This window comes from Malus sylvestris, chromosome 10, assembly GCF_916048215.2.
Source record: "Malus sylvestris chromosome 10, drMalSylv7.2, whole genome shotgun sequence".
Lineage (NCBI taxonomy): Eukaryota > Viridiplantae > Streptophyta > Magnoliopsida > Rosales > Rosaceae > Malus > Malus sylvestris.
This window is the reverse complement of record NC_062269.1, coordinates 41,671,055-41,689,012: the sequence shown is the minus strand read 5'-3', so window position 1 is coordinate 41,689,012 and position 17,958 is coordinate 41,671,055. Positions and strand designations below refer to the sequence as shown.

General features: G+C 37.3%; 2 protein-coding genes, 1 non-coding gene and 1 pseudogene across 5 annotated transcripts; 2 read left to right on the top strand and 2 right to left on the bottom strand.

Moving 5' to 3' along the window:
• Positions 1–31: 31 nt before the first annotated feature.
• Positions 32–4,016, bottom strand: LOC126585721 (tobamovirus multiplication protein 1-like). Its single transcript, XM_050250214.1, has 11 exons — positions 3,545–4,016; positions 3,087–3,177; positions 2,941–2,993; positions 2,595–2,687; positions 2,391–2,462; positions 1,800–1,872; positions 1,617–1,662; positions 1,445–1,508; positions 1,010–1,063; positions 650–727; positions 32–549 (listed from the first exon to the last, which is right to left on the bottom strand). The coding sequence occupies exons 1-11, from the start codon at positions 3,701–3,703 to the stop codon at positions 457–459; spliced, it is 876 nt and encodes a 291-aa protein (XP_050106171.1). The 5' UTR covers positions 3,704–4,016; the 3' UTR covers positions 32–456.
• A 6,650-nt stretch (positions 4,017–10,666) lies between these two features.
• Positions 10,667–10,738, top strand: TRNAW-CCA (transfer RNA tryptophan (anticodon CCA)). The gene has a single exon. It is a non-coding gene; the product is annotated as a tRNA-Trp (tRNA).
• Positions 10,739–10,808: 70 nt separating this feature from the next.
• On the top strand, positions 10,809–12,314 carry LOC126587828 (pentatricopeptide repeat-containing protein At1g61870, mitochondrial-like; annotated as a pseudogene).
• A 584-nt stretch (positions 12,315–12,898) lies between these two features.
• On the bottom strand, positions 12,899–17,169 carry LOC126586207 (chaperone protein ClpB1-like). Of its 3 annotated transcripts, none has more exons than XM_050250931.1 (9): positions 17,034–17,169; positions 16,311–16,469; positions 15,986–16,221; positions 15,598–15,885; positions 15,119–15,444; positions 14,680–15,016; positions 14,377–14,586; positions 13,543–13,944; positions 12,899–13,435 (listed from the first exon to the last, which is right to left on the bottom strand). In XM_050250931.1, exons 2-9 carry the CDS (start codon positions 16,450–16,452, stop codon positions 13,376–13,378), a joined length of 2,001 nt encoding a protein of 666 aa, XP_050106888.1. In that variant the 5' UTR covers positions 16,453–16,469; positions 17,034–17,169; the 3' UTR covers positions 12,899–13,375. The 3 variants fall into 3 exon arrangements, with proteins under 3 accessions (XP_050106888.1, XP_050106889.1, XP_050106890.1); XM_050250932.1 differs by having other exon boundaries at positions 16,746–17,136; XM_050250933.1 differs by having other exon boundaries at positions 16,876–17,136.
• Between the last annotated feature and the right edge of the window lie 789 nt (positions 17,170–17,958).

The window sequence follows — 17,958 nt, the reverse complement described above, 5'->3', positions numbered from 1 at the left end:
AACATAGGCTTAAAACTAAAGCATGAAAAAATTAAAAATGATCTGCTTACATTATTTCACATCAATTGTCTACTGAGGGAAAAGAGAACAAATCGCTTCAGCTTCAACATAACCATCCATGATGTGGAACTCAGAACAAATAGAAACAACACCTGCAACGGTAAAATTACACGAACATTTCCTTTCGTCGCAACAACGTCGATCGAATGAACCGTAACTGTCAAAATAACCGTGGAATTGATTCAACCATCTTCCCTTGGCTAGCTCTACAGAGCTGTGTAATATACATGCATCTTAAAAAAATGCCGGCAGCATGAGCCACGCCAGAATTCTACATCTGGACTTTTTTCTCTCGCTTTTCGTCTTGTCGATCAGTTTCATTTGCACCAAACTCCCTATCCGTAAAGAATAATCCTAGGGGGGCAAAATTAACATAAAGAATAAAAATGGATCATACTAACGGATCGGATGATACTGAGCCGATACTCTCTTGGGGGGCAATTTGCGCAAGATGTAAAGGACTAGTGCTGAAGGCAGGATCTCAACCAGCTGCAGAGGACAGATTTCGAATTTTAAAGGGGAAAAGTAAAAGAGTTGAAGAACAAGAACGGAAAATTATCCTTAGAAATAGACAAGCTTAGTAGATTACCATGTAGTAGATAACGTTCAAAACCGGGTGATCCAAAACATCAAGTGACAAGTCTGTATCGAAAGCTGATATGACAACCTACATTTTTCAATCGAGTTAATGAAACTCCGAGCAAACTGAATATATGCGGATAAAAGCAAGACCTCACAAAGCAAATCAAGAAAGTAGTGCAACTAATGAAGAAATATTATTGCTCTTTTGGGTTTTCGTTTAATTTATGTACATCTTATTTTGGAAGTAAGGTGTGTAAGACAGGCACAAATATAACTTTCTTCAACTGGAATGTTAACTGTTCTTCTATAAGAATGCAATATAAGGGTTCTTCAAATCACTACTGCATTAGAATGGTTGGAACCTTACCACCAAGCATCTTATGAGAAAGCAGGTGAAACATATGCCTGTAACGGATCCGACCTGCAATGTCAACAACTTGTTAGTCAATATAACTAGTTTTAACCGAACAATTTGTTCGCCCATGTTTTCTCTTGCTTTCAGAACCCAGAAACTTGATCTACATGAAACTCACAACTCGCAAAAAGAGATTTTATGATGGAATTACTTCAAGATAGTACAAAATCCTCCCATTTAAATGCTTTGTACGTGTGTTTTAACTGAATAAGGTTTATTATACTGCCTTAAGCATGCACATATATAATTGTATTCTGAAGAGTAAACTTTGATAAACAAAATTTCACAATAAAGAAACTAATAAATCTAGCCAAGAAGATCCTATGCCATCAGTCTAGCAATAAGGTCTTCTAATCTGATGACGAAATGTATACGCAAGACACAAACCTCATGAAGTTTCTTCCTTCTCCCCTTAGATTCAATGGGGAAGCGCCTCAGCATGAAAAATAACCTGACCAAATTGTTGATAATAATCCACCCATTAGACATGCACAGGCAGTAGCACAAACACAGAATGGACAAAGCTCCATATACTTTAAATACGATACAGAACACTGACCTTCCTCCGTATATCAAGAAGCCTAGTGCAGCCACAAATGACATGGCTGGAACAAAGTAGGCACCATATAATGAGTATTATTATTATACAAGAGAAGCATGGACCAGTATGCATGCCCGAACAAGTCATTTTCAATAATTGGATCCTTGTGAAATCTATAGCATGTCTCGAAACAGGCCTTACCTGCAACAAATATCTTTCCAATCAACTCCACAATACTGTTGTCGTCTATCCAGAGGTATACCCAGATGCAAACCTGAAGACAAAACCACACTATTCATGAGGTAAACTAAAATCTGTGTCTAGTACAAGAAGTTAAATATGAACAAACATGTGCCAATCCACGTTAGAAAACACAACAATTGTGTATTAAACAGGAAAACTATATAAGTTTATCTTTTTTCTATGTAAGTTAGCTACAAAATGGGTGAAAAAGAAACAACCTAGGAGGGTCAACCATACTCTTTTAACAGTTGTAGAACTTTTCCCACCAACCTTCTTGAGAAAAAACATGCGGGATGAAGCTAATAATTTTACAGTTCAAAGAAACCTAAGATCAAGAAGATTAGCACAGAATGAATGACTGGAAGGTGAGCCAGCTGCTTACGTAAGTAATACTCCCAGTAATGGCAAGGTTTTATAAACAAAAAAATTACACTAAAGCTATCAATGCCCATGTAGACAAAGAAAAATTAGCTACACAATACAAGTTATGTTATCTAGAGAAACCACGTGATGAATGAAGCATGCTAAGAAAGGGAAAATGGAGTGCACCTGTATAAAGTACATAACAGCATTGACCGATATATAAACAATCCTCAGCTTATCTGTTGGTAAACTTCTCGCCTGTTCAATGATAGTAAGAAAGAAGTCAGAAATCTTCATTCGTTGAAAGAAACAACGGCATTCAAAATTTGTACATCCCAGTAGAATTGAAGTCTGGTTTGAACCACTACTTCAGCAAAAATATGCACTTACCTGGTGATATATCTCCGCCCAAAAGAGGACAAGAAGCGTGTATGTAGAGAAAAATAGCAGTCCAGGAAGATCCAACAAGACCAATATTAGTACCTGGTTCAAGATGCAGCTGCCCAATTTTAGTATACAGCCCCGAGGATGTTCCTTTCATTTTGTATTACAGTCTTTTCCATAAACCAGCCTTAATATCCCTTAAACCGCAACCACCCCACAAGTAAAACGGGCAGTGAACAAGATGTAAGTTCATACGTTTTACAATTATACATTTCAAAAGCTACTACAAGTGTCGAGTATCATACAAGGGTAGGTTTAAGATGTGAACTAATTTAAGCTACACAAGACTAACCTTGGGGTGCAAACTAAACACTTGGCCGTGAAATCCGAAAACAACTGCTCGTACTGCAATATCAACACCAAAACATTTCAAACTCACAATCAAAGGGCAAAATACTAAAAAGAGACTCTGAATGGCAGTAAGTCACCGGGAATCACCTCCGTTAACGATGAAGTTCATAAGATGAAAAACCTTCTGCGTCGTCCACCCGTATTCTGGCACTCTCAATTCAATCCTTATTAGTTGAATCTGTGCAATCACAAACACAACCACTCAACTTAGCTAGCACCATTTCACAACTTTCTATATGAAAACAGGTGGAATTTTAGTAACTTGTGAAGTGAACGGATCCTGCTACTTTCGTACATCAACAGCGACAGTTTTCGCAATCGATTTATCCAAAATTTGAACTACCAATATAATACAAAATAAAAAAGTGGTTGTAATCAACAACTGTTTGATGTAATTTTTAGGATAATTATATAAATTTCAGTTTACTGAGAGCTTCGATCTTGAAACATTACTCGAATTCATGGAAAATCAGCTACTAATTAACCAAATAAGAAGCATGAAATCGAATCATATGCACTAAATATATGAAGTTAGAGAGAGAGACCAGAGCGACGGAGGAGACGAGCGCGTAGGCGGCGCTGAGAGCGTAGAAGATGCCGTCCTGCCACCGGGAGGACTCGTTGATCTCGTCCCACCAGCCGAAGAACATGGAGACGACCTCCATGGGTGCAGAGCTCAATAATGGCAGTGGCATTCTCGTCATTTCGCGACGGAGCGCGAGAAGCTCAGCGAGCGAGCCAAGGTCAAAACGCTTGAGAAGCGGAGAGCAGAAGAAACCCAACTCGTCAAACTCCACGGCTCAGCTCCGAGAGAGAGAGAGAGAGAGAGAGAGAGAGAGAGAGAGAGAGTGGTGAGAGAGAGGCAGGTGGAGGCAGGGGTAGTCTACCAGTACTGCCCCCACCAGACGGTCCAAGAGAGACGGAGAGGGCGAGGGCTCTTTGGGGATTTTGGTGCCTCTCACCTAAGCTTCTACGCTGACGACTTACACTGGGAGTGGTGCGGTTGTAAAGTTTCTCTCTCTCTCTCTCTCTCTCTCTCTCTCTCATTAAGTATAACCGTCCTCTTATCCTCTTTCTTTCTATTATTAGTATAACCGCCCCTTTGATCCCCTCTCTCCCTCTTTCTGCGCTTTTTTTGTAATTTCCATTTTTGTTGTCGGGTATCGTTTACTTAACTCATTTTTACTTATTAGCTCCTTTTAATTTTTGGCGTTAGCGAATTGGATAAATTATATTATCGAGAGTGGGTAAAAGATAAAAAAGAGAGTGTTACACTTTCTTTTCTATTTTTTGACGGACGCTTACTTGTCTCTTGCTTGATTTTCTTTGTTGCAAATCAAGTGAATTGGACGGAGATGTAGATTAGATCGGTTAATTAAGTTAGTGAAGAAATTGACTTTTTTTTATTGATTTGTTATAATTTTAGATATTATTGTTTTTTGTTAAGATTTATTTTGAATATGAACTTACAAACCACTCTACATTATTTACTTTTTTTGTAAATCTTTTTTTTTTTTTTTAATGGGAAAAGGGCAATTTGGGTGCTATGAAAGTTTCACACGGTTTACATTCTCCCTTTATACAGATACAAGTTCAGATGTCTCTCTCTATGGAGAACGATAGTTTAGTTATTTTACTTTGCTCATGAACGTATGAGTTAATGGTTTTTGCACATATTAGTTACGTCAATCAGTCAGAGTAATACGTCTATCACCTTACAACTAGATTTGATTCATTTCATTTCTTGTAAGTTAGAATGATTTAGAACTTAATAACTCGTTTAGACTATTTGTTCTTTTAAAAAATACTTTTCAAATTTCCAAAACATGTCAACAGAAAAGACAACATATACAACCAGTTCCAAATAGTTTGCCATTTTTCTCTAATTACTAATCTATCTGAAGGCTATCATCTGGATTTTTATAATAAAATTGACGAATTACGCTAACAAAATTATATATTATAACCTCCATATGAAGATGATAGAAATTAGAATAGAACGTCGATAAAACAAAATATCGGCCTTTAATCTAATTTGATTTCTTTTAAGACCTAAACACATAATCAAACTGGCCCGGTTGGTAATGACCTAGATTGTAACCAATCGAATGAGATCGGTTCGATTTGGTTTACTAAGACTATTTAAAAAAAATTGTTAAATTATAACAGTCAAATTTCAATTGCTGGCTAATGTGACAATCTAATGTAACATCCCACATCATCCCACATCGTTCAAGAGAGTGGATCATGTAAGCTTTATATGTATATTCTCATCTCTATCTAGCATGAGGCCTTTTGGGAGCTCACTGGCTTCCGATTTCATCGGAACTCCAAAGTTAAGTGAGTTCGGGCAATAGCAATCCTAGGAGTGGTGACCCAATCGGAACTCCAAAGTTAAGCGAGTTCGGGCAATAGCAATCCTAGAAGTGGTGACCCACTGGAAATTTCTCGTATGAGTTCCCATAAACAAAACGTTGAGGGCGTGGTCAGGGCCCAAAGCGGACAATATCGTGCTACGGCAGAGTCGAGTCCGAGATGTGACATCTGAAGTCTTATGTCAAATTTTTTACTTCTCTAAACGAATTGTCAAATGATATTTTATTATTAATACAGAGTTTTAAATGGTTGTATTTATTGGTTGAAATGTTACTGAAATAAATGACTCACCATTAAAAATAAAAGGTCAAATTTGACTTCTGATCACAAATACTTTAAATTCAGTCAACAAATAACACTTTGGTTGAGTTTAATGTCAAGATGCTCTAAAACATTTTTCATTATAAAAAAAATATCTATTTGGTTTTGTTAGTTTCAAAAACATTTTTCATATTTTCAGAAACTAATAATATGGCAAATCTCAATAAAATGGTCAAATTATTAGTTGAGAATTAGGCGCCAAAAGAAGTTGGCAGGGGGCGCCTAAACCTGGGAATTGGTTTAAAATTTTGGAAACCTGGCTGGGGCCGATAACCACGTGATGAAAGTGGGGAGATGCGATACCAGATTCGCTGATGCCGTGGGGTCCCCCACCTAGCATTCCAGACAACCGTTGATTGGGCAGCTGAATAATACTAATTTAACATGAAGGTGACGCGAAGTTTCTTGCCTGGATTACGTGGCGTGGCCGGTTTGGCGGTGTGGTTTGCGCCAAATTTCCTAATTTTGTAAAGGCTTAAATGTTACTAGCATATGGGCACACACAAAGTGTGTGAGAAATTTTTTTTTTTTTTTTTGAAATAGAATGAGAGAGGAAGGGAGTGATAGAGAGAATATGGGAGTGGAAATTTTTTTTTTATTTTTTATAATTAGAGATATGTTAGGATCACATGTAGGTGATGTTTTGAAAAAAAATGTGACATCCCACGTTGACCAGGGAAGTGGATCCTGTAAGCCTTATATGTATATTCCCATATCTACCTAACACGTGGCCTTTTGGGAGCTCACTAGCTTCGAGTTCCATCAGAACTTCAAAATTAAGCAAGTTCGTGTGAGAGCAATCTCATAATAGGTGACCCATTGGGAAGTTCTCGTGTGAATTCCCGAAAACAAAATCGTGAGGGCGTGGTTGGGCCCAAAGCGGACAATATCGTGCTACGGTGGAGTCGAACCCGAGATGTGGTGGGGGCTCGGGCCAGGATTTGACAATTTCGGGATGTGACAAAAAAAAAAAAAAGCAAAATTTGGTTGTGTGAAATTACATTTCTGCCACATATTTTTTATTCATGTTTTTTTTTAATTATAGGGTTAAACTGGTAATTTCATAGAATTTTGGTTGACAATGAGCGTTTTATTAATTAGTAGAGATAATGGTCCCTGTGTTTTAGTCATTTTGACATTTAAAATGGAAGTTGTTGATTTGATTATTACTTAAGTATTGATCAACATGCTTTTATCTTATTTGTGACATATCATTTAGTTTGTAAATTTATAGTTTACCTAGCATTACTCTTTCCAAATTTCATAAAACTCACCACAAAACTAATCTAATTTACTTACATCCGTAGCAAATCTTGCCTTTGTTTAGGCATGTTATTAAGTTAACCAGAGTGAGTTGAAACACATATACATAAAAGAAAAATATTATGGCCAATTAGTTGGTTAATTGGAGTTTTAATATATATATATATATATATTAGCGTTTTTGTATTTGATGAGCCTCCTATTTTGTTTAAACCAGCCATCATAAATGATGTTGCTGGAGTACCTCGAACCCAATTTGTGTTAGCTCTTTAGGTTGTATTCTCCGTTCTTCACAAAAAATAAAAATAAAAACATTGTTATGTGTAACTAGCTTTATGGTTAAGAGAAAAACTGCTTGAGTTGTTTTTACTATGCATGACTAATTTTGAGGTTTATTATTATTTTTTTTAATAAACGATATTATCTACATTATAGGTGAGGGATTGACTAAGTCTCACATTAGGCTAGTAAAAATGTGATTCAATTTGCCTTTAACGATAATCGAATGTAAGATCTCTTATTTACAAGTGAATAAGATACTATTAAACTGTAATACTAAGTAGCCTAATTATTTTTTCTTGTATATATACTTTATTTATATAATAAAACGCGCAAAACATTATCAATCAATGGTCAAAGATGACATTGTGGATTTGAGTCCCACCCATCAACGGTCAAAATGTCAAATAACTCTTCTTCGTGCCGAATTTGAGACGTGTGGTACTTCAACAAGAAAAACCGATGCGCAGACGTCGACAAAACTCAAAAGTTCCTCGCCAATATTTGGCTTGCTTTAATGACTTTGACATGCATAAGACGCATATAACTCATATACTTGGATACCAATCATGCCACCACACCAACTTATATGTTGCTCCTTCGACATGCGCCCTACCACCTAACCTTATTTCTTAGTAGTTGGGTCAATGACACTCAATATTTCTTACTTTAAATTCCACTTACAATTATAGTATCTTTTGTAAGTTTTATTAGAGCCGCATACTTGTTTTTGCACATGCTTAAAGTCTTGAGATCTTAAGAGATTAGGGTTAATCAGAGTCTTTAAGGGAATACATTCTTATTTTTTTTAAGAAATGAGGATTAATTGCGAGACCCACATCATATTGAACTTCAACGATCCGATCCGTTTATCGTACATTATGCGGCTAAAAAATCATTTTAAATATTTTTGTTTAAAATTAATAATGAATAATACTTGAAGAAAATTGATCACACGATGTACGATGAACGGACATGATATGAGGATCTCCAAGATCCTCATTCTTTGAATTAGACCTAGCTAGTTGTTTGGGTACGAAATAGACAATCATTCTTGAATACAATACAAGGTTGAAATTAGGTCTGGCAACCTAATTTAAATGCGAAACAAACATACTTACTTTCTCATTTATTATGTGTAAACAAACACATGACATGATACCAACTAAAATGGAGAGATTTTAAGTGTGCCATAAACACGACTTAGTACACCAAGTGTAATAACACAATTAGTTGGAAACTTAAAAAAAAATTCAACAAATTGTATCATGACACTTAATTTAGCGAGCCGTATTTGCAGTATACTGAAAAACTTCTCTAAAAAATGATGCTCGCATATCTAAACTTGCCTTAATCTAACTTAATCCTAGAACATTTCTCAAGTAGCCATCACCACTTTAGCAAACTCGAGGGCTTAATGTGATTTGGTTTAACTAAACACACGTGAAATGTGGCTGCCATTTTTCTTGCAATATTTTATCAAATACAAAAAATGTAAATTGTTCATTTAAATGCTGTCACTTTCCGAAGACCTACTATATAAAAGTTAGATTTAGAGGCCCCATGTGTTCATGTGATATTTATAGAAATATACACTGTCTAGTGGTGTCGGGCATGTCGACTATGACCTAATTTTTTTGTGATTTTATTTTGTTTGGTCTTACACCTTGTGTCTTGTGAGTCCCTACTTTTATTAATACCACAATCTAAATCACATATTAATAAAATTTTATTTATCAACTAAAATTTTAATAAATTATCATTTTAAATCTCTCATCATAGCTAAATAAATATAAAAAAACATGGACAATTTAGTAAGTATACCTAACACAAATTTTATTGTTTTTATACTAATATCACAGCTATATAAATATAGCATATCTTATTTTAAAATTTTAAAATAAATAAATAAAATCCACTTTTTCTCATCTTCTTCCTCTCTATACATTCCCCTCTTTTTTTTCTTCCCTTTGTATATTTGTCTTTTTCTTTTTTTGAGTTGTCATCCGTGCTCATTAATAATAAGTCATAGTAAAATAAAAAACAAATTTAGTTGCACACGTGGAGCGTGTGTGCTGATTGCTAGTCAATAATTAATATAACACAATTAAATTAACAAATAAATTGCTTAGTATGACGGTCTAATGATATTTTTTTTCATTTTAAAATGAGAGATCTTAAATTCAAATTTTTATTTCAAAAATGAATTCGAACTAAATTATTATGGCTAATCAATTTCGACACTTTATATAAGTTCGTTGGAACAAAGGAAATGCGTTCGTACGTCGGGTTTGTGTCGACAATAATAAGATACAAACAGAACTAGAGTTAACCTGAACGTGAAACAAATATTGCATTGCTATAAGTAATAACATGATTAAACCACTTAATATTCATAAGCAAAAAAAATTGCCCATTTTACGAGTAATGTTATTCATATCATATTTTTGTACCATATTTTCATACTATTTTAAGTGGTATTGGATGTGGACAACCACATCATTTGATTTAATCAGATTTTTAAATTTAGTAAATTATTTAATAAATTAATAATTAAGAAAAACTAGTTAATTAAATGATAATTGTGGTATAAGAGGAGTCTTTCTTCTTCATTTCCTTGGGTTTTGCAAATTTTTTAAATGATGTGGCTGTCCACATCATATGTCACCCAAGTTGGTATAGAAATATAGTATAAAATATGGTATGAATAGCCGTCTTTAAACAAATGAACGAGTTAAATTTGTCCTTTCACATTGAATTTATATCATTTTGTACGGAGTAAGAGTCGTATGCGACTTAACAGCTTACATGGTTATACTTGTTTTACTGACCATGCTGACTGGGTCAACAAATTGAATTATAACACAAATTATGACCAAACGGAATTTTTTTTTGTGTTGCTTTCAACTGGACTCATCTATACTACCATATAAAGCAAGAAGCTTATTTGGTTAACGGGCTTTACAAAAAATAATGGGACAACGATGCTCTTCAAACAAAAAAATTTAAAAGCAGCTCAAAATAATGAATAAAATAATATAGGAGTGTTTTTTAATAATTAGTTTTTTTTGTACAATGTGTTTTTTTTTTAATTAGTACTTCATAATAGGTTAACAATAATGTGATTCAATCAGTTGTTTATTAAATATTATTTTCTCTATTTTTAAACACATTCAAAACATCTCAAGAAGCGCGTAGTGCTGGTTATAAATTTTTTTTTCGCACGCGCATAATAATGTGATTCAATTAGTTGTCAAATGATTTTTTTTTTGAACAAACGATAGGAGAGAAGGTGGGTTTAGCCTCACAATAGACTAATAATAATGTGATTTAAAAAATGTGTAATTGCACTCCGTGATTCAAAAAATGCGTTGTGCATGAAGGCTAGTTTATGTAAATACGACGACACGTCGGAAACAATCAACCGGGGATCCGTGGCGCAATGGTAGCGCGTCTGACTCCAGATCAGAAGGTTGCGTGTTCGATTCACGTCGGGTTCAAAACCCAACCCCGTTTTCTTTTTTATTTATTTTTTATTTTTCCATGACGGAGAGTCGGAGACGGACTCACCAACGTCACTCACACAGGATCACAAACCCAAAACATTTTTCTGTCACTGTCCCTACCCCCTTCCCCTAATCCCTCTGCAAAACCCTAAACCCAGCCTCCATTTCTCTCTCTCTCTCTCTCTGAAAGCCATGCCTCTTCTATCTCGCCTTCGCCACGCCGCCCTCACCCGCCACGCCCGCCACCTCTCCACGGCGGCCCCACCCTCCTCCATGGACAAAACTAGGACCGCCATCGCCCTCCTCAAATCCGAGAAAGACCCCTCCAAAATCCTTGAAATCTGCAAATCCGCGTCCCTAACTCCCGAATCCCACCTCGATCGCATTGCCTTCTCCGTTGCCATCAACCGCCTCCGTGACGACAACCACTACGACTTCATCCGCCAGTTCCTCGACGACCTCTTCGCCTCCCGCCCCGATCTCAAAACGCAGCGATTTGCCTCCCACGCCATCATCCTCTACGGCCAGGCCGGCATGCCCGACCACGCCGTCCGCACCTTCGAGCGCTGCCACGAATTAGGGATTCCTCGGAACGTCAAGACGCTCAACGCGTTGCTGCTGGCCTGTATATTCTCCAGGAATTACAAGGAGGTGAACCGGGTTTTTCTCGAGTTCCCGAAGATTTACGGGATCCAGCCCGATTTGGAGACTTACAATTACGTGATCAAGGCGTTTTCGGAGGCGGGCACCACCAGCTCCGCCTACTCGGTGCTGGCGGAGATGGAGAGGAAGAATGTGAAGGCGGATGCCAACACTTTCGGGCATTTGCTCACCGGGTTTTACACCGAGATGAAGTTTGAAGACGTTGGGAAGGTGACGAATTTGATGGATAAGCACGGGTTTCAGCCAGGGCTTTCTACTTACAACATTAGGATCAAGAGTTTGTGTAAATTGAGGAGGTCTTCCGAGGCGAAAGCGTTGTTGGACGGGATGCTTTCGAGGGGGATGAAGCCGAATGCGGTCACGTTTTGCCATTTGATTCATGGGTTTTGCAAGGAAGGGAATTTAAGCCGGATGCAAACTGCTACTTCACTCTTGTGTATTTCCTGTCCAAAGGTGGGGAGTTTGAGAGTGCATTGCAGTTTGCTAAGGAGAGCATTGAGAAGAATTGGGTTCCGAATTTCGGAACAATGAAGTTGCTTGTGGACGGGCTGGTGAAGGCTTCGAAGGTGGCGGAGGCAAGGGAGGTCATCGGGCAGATGAAGGAGAAGTTTTCGGCGAATCAAGATCAGTGGAATGAAGTTGAAGCTGGATTGCCGCAGTGATAAGTCAGTGAGGAAGATGATGGTTTACTTCTTGTTATGATTTTCTTGTTTCTTGCTCGAAATACAATCTTCTGTTTCAGTGTTTTTTGGTTGAAGAAATGTTTGAACAACCATACATTGTGCCTTGGCATTCAGTTCTCCGGTCGACTTTTGTGTCGATAAATCCTGCACAGAAGGTTAACTTTGTCGACATTATTCCGACCAATGACGTTATCAATACAAAATCCGTCGTCTTAATGGATCAATGGCAAAATGTCGTACCAATGACATTATCAATACAAAATCCGTCATTATTCAAATTGCTGGTACAAAATCCATCCATCCATTTTGTTGAATAAATCATAGCAATGGTCATTCAACTTTAATCAAATTCGAGCAAAGATCTCTCAATTAAAAATTCATTACCATTGGTCCCTTAACTCATTAAAATGTGTAGCTATAGTCATTTTCATCAACTTCGTTAGAATTTTGTCAAAATAAGTTATGTTGAAAGGACCATTGCTACAATTAGGGTCTCTCAACTCATCAAAACATGTAGATATGGTCATTTTCGTATACTTCGTCAGAATTTTGTCAAAATGAGTTATGTTGGAATAACCATCGTTACAATTAGGTTAAAGTTAAGAGACAATTTCCCCAGTTGGATTAAAGTTGAGGGACCAATAGTAATGGATTTTTAATTGAAAGACCATGACTGAACGTTTTTTATGGATTGAGGAACCAATGACAATTGATTTTTAGTTAAGAGACCATTGCTATAATTTCCTTTATACTTACACACACAGAATTTCTACGTTGTCACGGTTCAATGCATGACGAGTGCATTACATATGTAACAAATATATGCATTCGATCGGCTTGGAGTTGACCCTTACCTAGGGTAAAGGTAAATACAGATTTACAGTAATGTCGATCAAATTAAATATTTACACTGAAGCTAAAATCTATGATCTGATCTGACAAAAGAAAATTGTGATGCTCCATAAAAAATTCTTCTGTAAAACTTGGCCCAAAAAACCACTTTGGTTAGTCTGATAAGTTAGTATTTTACATATGCATGAAACTTCGGCCAGCTTTGCGAAGTAAAAAGCGCAGGACTACGGGGCAGCTGATCCTGTCTATGCCGAGTCCTTTTGAGACGGGGGGTACAGCAAGATTCGCGTCGTTAGAAGAGTTGAACCCGAAAAAGCAAGTTAGCAAACTGCAATCTGAAGAAGGGTAAAAGATCATTTTCCGGCTTCTCCACACAATAAGCTACTCGATCAAAACTTTCGTAATTCAATCTCCGAGCAACTCGATCCTTGCTTCATGTTTTAGCCCTCTTGTTCTGCCTAACCTCGTCCTCGTTCAAGGCTGCCTCCGCCACCTAAAAAGAGTCGTGAATAGTGGAAGTATTATATATATGCACACATATTCAACTTAGTTAACACTCATTCAGAAAGAGCGAGTGCCAGAGAAAACAGAATTACGTACCATTTTAGGATTGTCGAGCAAAGACTTGATACCGCTGGGAATCGTAACTAGATCCTGAACTGTATTAACCAGCTCTTGAACAACTGCAGTAACATGACCCAATTCAGCATTTGCACTTGCGATTAATCTGTTGTGGAGTTTTCTCAGAACATAGACATTCTTTGCTCGTTCTTTCTCTTTACGGTACATCAATCTCAAATCCCTTAAGTATACTAATTGGTTCATATTTTGTTCATCCAATGAATGTCCACAATTTGCCCAGCTGTAGGACAATTGGTTTGTCTGCACCGAGGCTTCAATATATATGATCGACAACTCATTTAAACCGTTCTTCGCAAGCTTCTCAAACAGCAGCGGAACCAAGTTCTCTTCAAGCCACATCCTTATTCTCTCTCCACCTATCTGTTACAATAATAGCAGCAATCAATATCGTACACCACAGCACAATTACTATCAGAAAAAATGCTTATCGTCATGCGTTCAATCAACGTTGCATATAATTTGTAAAACATCTGTTAAGGAAAAGTAAAGAGTACTAATTTCTGTTGACTTACTCGAAATGACTTTTCTCATATAATGTTTATTATAATTTTCTTGGAAAGCATTATTTGTTCGTATTTACAAAGAAGTAAGCTTTATTCAGTGTTAATATGGGTATGAGAAATCTAGAAGATTGGGGGACAATAGCTCCTTTCCAGCTCTCCACAATACATCTGAACTAGTTTACTTGGTTAACCTAGCTGTTTGTTTCCTTTTTTCTGATATAAATAGTTAATTTTTACTCCAGTTTTTCACAGTTCCAGTAGAAAAGATCGTCATTTATGAAAAACGTACGATTCTATCTCCAAGCCAAGTTGACCTCTGGACAATAATATCTAATGCAGCTTCAGATGGGTGTATAATGAGGCCCTTCTGCGTCATGCAGCTGGCAATGTCCCTTAGCTGCAGTCTAGCAACTGCCTTCAACTGCTGAACAGATAGAGACCTAATTCCAATCACATCATCCACATATTCAAGCAACTGAGGTCTGAAATGCTGTTTTGCCTGCAAAAGAGAAGATCCAAAGGTGATTTGGGTAAATATGACAATGGTTTCCTTTCAACAAAATAATATAGATATGAATTTCCCAACATTTACCTCCCTCAGAAGAGAAAGGTAACATAAATTGTGTTTTGTTTCCCATTCATCATCATATAATCCTTCTTTGAAGGGGAACTTCTGAACTTCATCTGCACATTTGCAATTCCATGGCCAGTATTTATCACGTCCAACATTCGTTGTCATGATTATCAATGTTTTAGTGAAGTCAACAATGTTCCCCTGACCATCTATTAGATGACCAAAACCTATAATCTCGGTCAGAATGTCAATAACAGATTCATGAGCCTTGTCAACATTGTCAAACAAAATGACACCTATAGGCCTCTTCTTAACAGCCTCTGAGCACTCCCTCTTCATGCCCGGCTCCACATGACTACAGGAGCAAAAGTCCAGAAATAATGTAAAAATAAACTTACTAAAAATTTCAGCCTGAAAAAAAAAATTGTTGGAAAGCATCACTCAATTGACAAATTACCTAGAAAGAAGTCCAACGAGGCGTGAGAAAGAATTTGGACCTGAGTATTTTGCCAGGTCAAACTCTGCTATCATGTCTTTGTTATCAAAAAGTAGTCCGGCTAAAGATTTGGCCATTTCTGTCCTCCCATAACCGGAGCCGCACATGAAGAGGAAGGACCCAATAGGGCGTCGCTCAGGCCTCTGCTTTGATAGAGCAGCAGTTATTGCAAGTAGAACATGTTCTTGCCCAATTACCCTCTTAGCAATTCTTTGTTCAAGGTTCTTAGGCAGTGTAGGTTCAGAAAGCAACAATGGTGGTGGAGCATCAATCAAGGGGCTTGCCGCCTACATATGATGCAAAAACTATTGAGACCACAAAAGTGAATCACTTTTCAATTTCTAATAAGAATAAAAAAGGCCAGTCACCTAGAGTGTCATGTCATATGTCAGTAAAGGAAGCAAAAGTCTAGCACAGGAGTAAGTAAAAAATATATCCACCTTCACAACAATGTGCGGGCTAACGGTTAGCTCATGCTTAAAATCTTTGCGAGTTGTATATAAAAGCTCAGTCACATGGTCATCAATCCATTGCAACATCCCAGAGAAACTGTTCACCATATTTAGTCTTGCCTCATTTATACCAAAGACCAACCTTTCATGCATCCTTTCCAACAAAAGCGCCTCTCGAGCTCTGATGTCATATCTCTGCCGTGAAGTTTTTACTTGCATCCAGTTCATCTCCAACTGGTTCCACATAACCTTCAATTCTTCATGTTCCTTTGTCAACTGAATGACATGAACCCAACATTGCATATTTCTTAGGAAAACAGTGACTACCGAAAAAGAAAAAGAGAAAAAATACCAATAACTAATAAGTGTAGCTTACACGATCGCTCCACTTTTGTGTGGATGGATCTCTTTCTTTCTTGATTTCGTTTAACTCAACTAGTGTGCGACGCAACTGGTACTCACCGGCATCTAGATCATCCTCTTCTTGTCTAGAATACTCAAATCTATGCCTCAATTTTACACAAGCTTCCTCTAAAAGCTCAACAACCTTATTTTGCAAAATTTCCTTCCAGGTGTCATCGAATTCACCTCCACTACTATTGAACTGAAAAACTGAACAACAAAAAAATGACAAAACCTTAACTAACATGGCATTTTCACACTAAAGATTGAGAAAAGAATAGCGGTACCAATCAACTAACCATCGGGGTATTGCATGATGATGCGGGAAGCAACTAACACTGCCTCTGCTTCGATTTCAACACCATAAGCCAGCTCCAACTTCTCCTGATCTTCAACTTGGAGCTTCTTAACAAACTCCCCCATCCATTGCTCTGTACCCATCTCTGCCACACCTACAACTGCATCACAATTTCTCTGTCAGAAACACAAAAGTTCGGATTTTCGGTTATTTAATCAAAACCCATAATTGAAAACACACTAATTATGCAAAAAATCCAGAACCCTTCAAACCTAATTTACAATTTTGTTGGGCAGCCCCAAATTAATTTGATTTTTGTTTAATTAAATAAAGAACAAAGATTAAACACAGTATAATTTCCTACTGCAATACGAAGTATTCCTGAAACTATCTTCTCCAATAAAAAAAAATTCAATTCCAATTGAACTAGACTTACAGTGGAAGTGGGCTAAAATCGAATTTACTTAATTTTCAGGGACTGTCGTGGAAACCCCAAACCACCATTGTCCCCGACAATTAACGTGCGATTGCGTTACATTGGAAATTCAGAAGCTTCAAGTTCCTACCTTTTCTCGGCCACGAAACGAAATTTCAAACTAATCCGACAGAAATTACGCAGATGGACGTTTCAATTTTGGTTAATGAACCAAGGAAGAGGAGAGGGACGAAGGGAAGAGAAAGCCCTAATTTTACGTAACAACGTTAAAATCTCAAAAACCCTAACCTGGTTTTTCGCAGTGTCGGAGAGTTGATGTCTCACCCGCGAGAGATCGCTTAGAGCCTTTTAATTGTTTTTTTTTTTTTTTTTTTTTGGGGTAAAAGAGCGCAAATGAGGAGGGAGGGAGGGAGCGAGGGAGTGAGGTTTTAACTGCCAATTGCTAACCGACCTCACCCGGTCTTTCGAACCGGCTGAGACGAAACGACCGAGACCGAGACCGATGTGGTCATTTGGGTCCTACAAAGCGCATAGGCCCGCAGTTTAAATAAGATTAAAAAAAATTCGGTAAAACATCCGACCACGTCATTTTAAAATAAGTTTCACAAAAATATAAATTTTTACCATCTCAACCATTAGATCTTTGATTAAAAACACAAAAATGTATGTTTTATGTACTTTAGTCCCAACCGTTAGATCTTTGACTAAAACACAAAAGTATTATTTAAGGTTTATGAGTTTGTAGTATCGTACACTCTGTAAAAACACAAGTCTTATGTTCTATGGGAGAGTGGATTCTCGTCGGATTCTCTTTGTGAGGATCCCGAGAATCTTCTAATCACATCCGTTCATCGTATATCGTGCGGGCAGTTTTTGTCAGGTATTGTTTATATTCAATTTTAAATAAAAAAAATTTACAATGATTTCTGATCACACAATGTACGATGAACGGATATGATTGGAGGATTCCCAGGATCCTCAAAAAAAGGATCTAGCGAGGATCCTCCTGGGTTCTATGGTACTTTCGACATCACACTAATCCTATTTGGCGTGGGAGAAGCTTGTTTAGAGCGACCTCTCCAGAGATCGTACTGCTTATTGATTGATTTAGAATACCATCAAAGCCACTTTGGTTTTTTGTTACTTTTCAAAATTTAGGAAGCTGCTATAAGCCTATAAGCCATCGGAAAAGTCATCACACACTACCGGAAGG

Excerpts from the sequence above, each read along its gene's own strand:
- LOC126585721 (XM_050250214.1), bottom strand. The coding sequence starts at position 3,703 with ATGACGAGAATGCCACTGCCATTATTGAGCTCTGCACCCATGGAGGTC. Across the intron at positions 2,688-2,940 it reads TGTTTAGTTTGCACCCCAAG|GTACTAATATTGGTCTTGTT; the intron begins GTTAGTCTTGTG and ends ATCTTGAACCAG. Across the intron at positions 1,663-1,799 it reads TGGAAAGATATTTGTTGCAG|CCATGTCATTTGTGGCTGCA; the intron begins GTAAGGCCTGTT and ends ACTTTGTTCCAG.
- LOC126586207 (XM_050250931.1), bottom strand. The coding sequence starts at position 16,452 with ATGGGTACAGAGCAATGGATGGGGGAGTTTGTTAAGAAGCTCCAAGTT. Across the intron at positions 16,222-16,310 it reads CATCATGCAATACCCCGATG|TTTTTCAGTTCAATAGTAGT; the intron begins GTTAGTTGATTG and ends TTTGTTGTTCAG. Across the intron at positions 15,017-15,118 it reads CTCGTTGGACTTCTTTCTAG|TCATGTGGAGCCGGGCATGA; the intron begins GTAATTTGTCAA and ends TTGCTCCTGTAG.